This window comes from Carassius auratus, chromosome 49 (assembly GCF_003368295.1).
Source record: "Carassius auratus strain Wakin chromosome 49, ASM336829v1, whole genome shotgun sequence".
NCBI classification, from domain to species: domain Eukaryota; kingdom Metazoa; phylum Chordata; class Actinopteri; order Cypriniformes; family Cyprinidae; genus Carassius; species Carassius auratus.
In genome coordinates, this window is record NC_039291.1 from 3,251,198 (window position 1) to 3,258,179 (window position 6,982).

The following is a 6,982-nucleotide window of genomic DNA, read 5'->3' on the forward strand; positions in this document are numbered from 1 at the left end:
ATAATGGTACTGTTTTCAAAAACTTGCACTTTGAAACCCATTTTCAAACGGTTTTAATTTCAGGGCCCCAAAACACTGTTGTTTTTTTAGTAGAAAATGGTAGTCATTGGGCTTTTTTATCTGACAATTTTATTTCCAGCCCAAAACATTGACGGGGACCTGAGCCTTATCAAGGGAGAATATCATAGAAACTCTGAATTTGGGCCGATGAGCAACCAGCCAGAACATCCTGTACAGCAATGGGTTAAAAACCAAATAAAACACTTTGGCAACCACTCAATGCACCCAGCATTTCTTCCAGAAATGTACAATTCCAATTCTACTCGTGTGCAAGTGTTACTTCAGATGTGAACACGCTGCCTTTTAAGCTTTTATATCTTATTACTTTTTTTTTATGAACATTACTGGGCTTTGAAGAGCAATTAGGCCAGCAATAATCTAACTAGCCACTGTTAACAAACTCAGCAGTGTGTCATTGGGCTCAAGATTGGTTGTTTATTGTAGCACCAGTGGAAACATTACAGTAAGACTTTAGACTATGAACCCAGCAGTTCACCTCCTTGCTCCACGACCCATCTGGAGGGGAATATGTGACTGACCACAGTGGAAACATTACACTTTTCTGAAACAATGTGGCAAGAAAATCAAGAACTGATATATCAGACTGACCAAGGGAATAAGCAGAGAGTTTTACAAACAACTTTCATTTGACGATTAATATGTATTGCAGATTGTGCAAATATTGTATAAAAAGTTAAACAACTAATGCAAGAGTTAGTTAAGAAACTCAACAATTTACTTAAGAATACTTTCAAGATTTGCCCAGAAATTCAGTAATCCATATAAGAGTGGCTTTGCTGTTTACTTTTCAAGGTTTGCACAGAATTGAAACAATTTCCATAAGAATGAATTTATGATTTACACAGAAACAATTCACAAAAGAATAATTGTACAATTTATAATGAAATTCAACATTTTGCATAAAGAATAGTTTTATAAATTACACAGTAATTTATTCACATAGGAATGGGTTCATGATTTACAAAATAAAAATATTTTTATGATTTACACAAAAATACATTGGAGCCTTTTAGTTTAAAAATGGTTTTATAAATATTATAATAGTTTTACAAAAGGTTTAGTCAGATATTCAACAGTTTATGTAGAATGGTTTTACGAACAATTTCTAAAAAAAAAAAATTCAACAATTTACAAAATAAAATTTTTACGAGTGTTTTACAATGAAATTCAACAATTTAAGTAAACAATTACATACAATTAAGAGAGAAATTCAACAATTTGACAGTTTATGTAGGAGTTTATGTAGGACGCTTTATTTGATAAGCGGGCTCCATGCATGAAAAGTTCCTGTGACTGTCCGAGTTCATGAATATTTAATGAGCCAAGCAGGTTCATGATTGGCTGTCTCCTGCGAGACAATTCTACTGCTACATCATTTCTTATTTTATACCTTTGACTGGTGTAGGGCTTCATAACGTGTTCAAAACCTGATCTAACCATATGACACATCATGAATTAAATTGCATAACATTTTAAAAAAGACAACCAAGGTGACATCATGCTGTTCTGGTAATGCCCCATCTAGAGGGTAATTAGAAATCAAACTAGAGAAGATGCGCAAGATGTCCGAGATGTTAGGTAGACTTCATTCAATGTATTCTAACATTAAACAGTTCCACTTAAAAAAATAAATTAAAAAAGTTAAATATAATATGAGAGACTGTCTGAAAGGCAGCGTGGTGCCCATTTCTGCCAAGAAATAAGATCAACTCAGCGTGCACGTGCTTCTTCTGACGCTGGAGATGTTGATGGTGATAGGTTGAAGATGGTCTACGCCACCCTCACTCCGCCATCAGACAGGAGACACGGGGGTCTGTGTTGAGCATCACCCCAGCAGAAGCACGAGCATCAGGAGGCGTGTGGAGCGTCGCGCGGCTGATGCGCGCACCTTGGAGACATCCAGCGCGTCCATGAGGAAAGGATGGAGACATGGCGAGCGCAGTTCTCCGTATCTTGAAGCCAGTGAATTAAACACTTACAACTATAAAGACAACAGGATCCTTTCGTTGAAAGAAGTGTGGTGAGTGAAAATCGCTTCATTTAATTCGTTTGTCGCTCAGTATGGAGATGCACTTGCGCTGGCGATATTTGCAGAAGGTTAAAAATAAATCTGACGCGTTTTGATTTGATGTGCAAACGGTGTTTGTATGAAGAAATTAATAAGTAATCGAATTTTGGAGAGAAAAGTATTTTAGGCTGCGTGCAGAATTTGGAGTTAAGAGTATTTACACGAAAGTGCATGCAAATGAATACATAATATTATGCATGATAGATCGTTTGCTGGTGAAATAAATGGCTAGTAAAGCATTTTCTATAATTTTTTACATTTCTATTTTCTACGCCAAAACTCCTCCGTTAATTTACTGTTGTTTTTAATGATCGTGAATTTTTAGTATCTAGCATTTTGTAGGAAATCTATTACAGAAACCAGAGACAGGTTCATATGTGGTTCAAAGGCTGTGGCCCTTGCAAACCTAAAATAAATCCTGCTTTCTTCAGCAGATCTGTCATGTCTCCAGCCTCACGGTGCACCATGAGAGCAATATGCCAATATGAAGTTTGATATAATATGACATTTTTACGAGTTATGAGGTTAGAGCATGAGATGGGCTTTCTTCAGGAGGATCTTGTTGATATTGTTGCCCCCTGGTGGGGATTTTGGTTGCTGGAAACATTATTTGCTTTCGATCGGGTGAAAAAAAAGACCATATTTTTTGGTAGTGTGATGCACTCCGAAAATCAAATAGTTATTTTAGTCCATTTTAAAGTGTTTTGGCTTGTACTCAAAGAAATAGATCCACAATGATACATCTCGTTTTGCTTAACATTCAAACGCAGATTTTAACATGATTTAGTAATGCTGAAATTGTGATTGGAGTTTGATAATTCAAAATCAACCTGTTTCACCAGGATCTAGTTTCCTCATTACATAATTTCTTCCCATCACACTGAATCAAATTCTGCTTATCTGAGCAGGCGCTACAGCACTTAAATATAGAAATTGCTGTACACATGGGGCAGAGAGAGACCGACAGGGAGACCGTTGAAGCAGCCAGTTATGAATTATATAAGATTTGCTTCTGCATTTCTGTGAAACCACAGTACAAGCTTAAAGTGGCAAAAATATGCTTTTTAGATTCACTGTTCTAGATAGACCCACCTCCATCACAACGTGTCAGTCTTATTGTGTTTAGTTTGCCCCAAAAAAAAGAAGATTCTGACAATATGTTCTCATTCATGTCGTCCAATATGCAGTTATTACTCCACCATCAAACACAAAATGAACAACTTTAAGGAATCTTCAGGCAGATTGAATTACAGTGACCATATTTGTCAAGCTTTAAACATCATAAATGTTAATATGACATATGAATGACATTTAAGTTGATATTCACTGACAGTGCTGCCTTCTGGTGATCTATTAACCTCTGAACTGCTGTGAACAGATCATTGAGTCACTTAGTAGAGCTCTATCAGTCTTTTTTAACAACAGATCATGCATGAGGATCAAGCCAGATGTTTTCTATGAAAAATTATGGAATCATAACTTGATCTCAATCTACTGGGGGGGGGGGGGGGTTATTTTAGTCTATTTCTATTTAGTTATTTTACTTATTTGTTTATTTTTTGTCGGATCCATAAAAATGTCAGCATGAAATGAAAATTCATCCTATTTTGTAAATGCATGATATAGAGCTTGTGAACAAATTCAGCTAGTGTACGTATGATTACATTTTGATCTTTTAATGTGTAACTAAAATGTGATAACTCGACTTCTTTATGTAGACGTATGCCAGACTTCTCAAATCTTTTAGTCTGCTTAGTCTCCACTTCTGCATTTTAAAACCCAAGAAACTTCCATCCCAGCCATACTTTTTTTTTTTCTTCCCAGTAGTCCTTTACCCTTGGATGTACATCACAATATCACTTCTCATCTTGTACTATCAAATGACAGCATCTGTGTTTGGGATGACATGAAAATGAATAAATAATAGGGTTTTTCGCAGAGGAAGGTTTTCATAGTTCCTAGTGTCCACACTGCAAGAACTGGGAATGATTTGAGTTAGTGGAACACCTTTTGGGGGCCTAAATAGCTCTTAGTTCAGAGTAGGGTCTAACCCAGCACAATAGGAGCTTCCAGTGACCTAAGCATACATTGACTAGCTAAGCTCATGCTATACGAAACACTGTCCCGTCAGTTTTGAAAAGCCACGTAAAGAAAAAACGAACTACATGAAGATAATAAAACAGCGACTGGTGGACAGACACTGAAGTCCAGGGACTCCATCCTCCAGCTGATGACATTATTGAACATCACGCTTAATTAACGCCGCTTTCGGCCGGATTACATCACTCCAGATTTCTTATCGGTGGTGTGAGGGCAATCCAACCCGATCTCACGGCAATTCGTACATTTTTCACAAGGTGGCTTATTCGTACAAATTCGTACGACCACACTCTTACAAATTCATATGATTGTTGCCAAATCGTACGTATTTTACGAGTTGCACAATTTGTATGAATTTGTACGAATTACCTACACCTAACCCCGCCCCTAAACCTAACCGTCACTGGGGTTTAGACAAATCGTATAAAATCGTACGAGTGAGGTTGTACAAATTCGTACGAATAAGCCACCTCGTAAAATACGTATGAATTGGCCGTGAGATAGCGTTGGGCAATCAGGAAAAAATGTCTTTCGTTTTCAGAACACGTCCTGGTGGCTAGTTCCTGTAACTACCTAATTCGAAAGCCTTTAATTATATAATGTTTATATTATATTCCTGCTCCAAACTCAGCATATTTTGTATATTTGTGTTTATACCATCAGTTAATCCTCTGGTGTTTGTTGTTTCACAGCTCTTCTGTAGCTGAAGAAAATGGATCCGTCCCCCACGAGGCAACAGTACGGCTCCAAAAAGAAGCTTAAAATCCACCCCAACACGGTCACGGTGAAGTACGCTACGCATTTCCCCCAGCCGGGCGATGAGGGATACGACGACGCTCCATCCTTCGAGGACTTCGGCTCGTTCATGGACAACAACCCGAGCAAGAGACTGGTGTCAGAGAGCGGCCCCGGCAGGACTTTATTCGGCACTATGGATACCCGTCCCAGAGCCGATCAGAGAGATAAAGGAGTGGGGGGTCAGCTGGCGAGCTTCGGCGAGGCCTCGGTCCTGGCGTCGCGGGTCACCTGGGGCGCCCTCTTTGGGGCGGCCATCGCACACGGATGCGTGGCTCTCATTACACGTCTAGCAGCCGACCGCTCCAAAGTGCCATCATTAGAGCTCATCTTCATCCGCTCGGTGATCCAGGTGTTTTCTATACTGGTGGTCCTCTACTATAAAGAAGATCCCTTCGGGCCCAAGGGCTATCGGCTGCGTTTGTTCTTCTACGGGATTTGCAACGTCATCTCCATCACGTGTGCATACACGTCCTTCGCCATCGTTCCACCCAGCAATGGCACCATCATGTGGCGGGCCACCACCACAGTTTTCAGCGCCGTTCTGGCTTTCCTGCTCTTAGATGAACGCCTGGGTTACACAGACGTAGTGACGGTCGTAGGTAGCCTCTTCGGCCTGTGTCTGGTCATGATCCCCAACATCGCAGATGAAGAAAAGTCTCCTCTGGGATTCTGGAAGGAAGCCTTTGGCTATACGATGACTGTGATGGCGGGTCTGACCGCCGCGCTGTCCATGATCGTGTACCGGGCCATCAAAGAGCGGGTCAGCATGTGGGCGGCGCTCTTCACGTTCGGCTGGACGGGAACCGTGTGGGGGGCGTCCACTATGTTCATCATGCAAGAGCCCATCATTCCCTTGGATGGCGAGACGTGGGGCTATCTCACGGGAATCTGCATCTGCTCCACCGTGGCGTTTCTGGGCGTCTACTACGCCCTCAACAAGTTCCACCCGGCTCTGGTCAGCACCGTGCAGCATCTGGAGATCGTGGTGGCCATGCTTCTTCAGCTCATCGTGCTGCGGATGATCCCGTCCGTGTACGACGTCTTCGGAGCGCTGGTCATCATGGTCAGCGTGTTCGTCCTCACGGGTCTCAAGCTGTACAGGGTGGGCCGGGCCATCCGACAAGATTACCAAGAGATTCTGGACTCACCGATCAAATGAGAGCATCGATGTGTGTGTACTCGAGCGCATGAGGGGGCATGTATATGTGTGTGTGTGTGCAGTGTTTCTCAGAACCCCTTCTCTCACTAATGTGCAATCACTGAATGTCTGGATCTTCAGCATTTATTTTGAATTGTGAAAAGAGTGCCATCAGTGTAATGTCTTCACTAACTGTTGATGTGGGAAAATAAAAACAGTGCTCCATAGTGCCCCCTCTGATAGCATTGATTTATGTTCTTCTGTCTCTGAAGTAAGAGAAAGAAGCAGTGGCCTAAATCTATAAACAGTGTGATCAGAGACTCTCACAGATAAATCATAATACAGTATTGCAATTTCACACACTGATCAATGAATTTGTGCACCTTTTTGTGTTTAATGGTCAGGTTTTTGGCTTGTTTTTCAAGATGTTACGGTTCCAATTATTATTAACAATTTGTTAAAGGTATATATATATATATATATATATATATATATATATATATATATATATATATATATACATTAATAATAAGATTGTTTATTATATTAAACCAATATTTCACGGTGTTGTGTTATTTAGCTTCAAACAAATGAGAGCTAAATTTGTACAAAAATGTTGTTGAATTGAATACATGGCCCGTTTATGTTTTTTTTTAAACACCGAATGCTAATCCAGTTTCACATCTGCTTTGCCCAGATTTGACTGAACCAGCCAAATTTGCTTAATGGGCAGGGTACACTAATATATATATTACTTTAAAATATTCTAGCTTCAATCAAATGACGGATGAGTTTGC

The 6,982-nt window shown here is 40.2% G+C and overlaps 1 protein-coding gene across 1 annotated transcript; it reads left to right on the top strand.

The window, feature by feature from the left end:
• The first annotated feature begins 1,871 nt into the window (after positions 1-1,871).
• On the top strand, positions 1,872-6,611 carry LOC113066047 (solute carrier family 35 member G2-like). Its single transcript, XM_026237638.1, has 2 exons — positions 1,872-2,101; positions 4,942-6,611. Exon 2 carries the CDS (start codon positions 4,962-4,964, stop codon positions 6,204-6,206), a length of 1,245 nt encoding a protein of 414 aa, XP_026093423.1. The 5' UTR covers positions 1,872-2,101; positions 4,942-4,961; the 3' UTR covers positions 6,207-6,611.
• Positions 6,612-6,982: the final 371 nt, after the last annotated feature.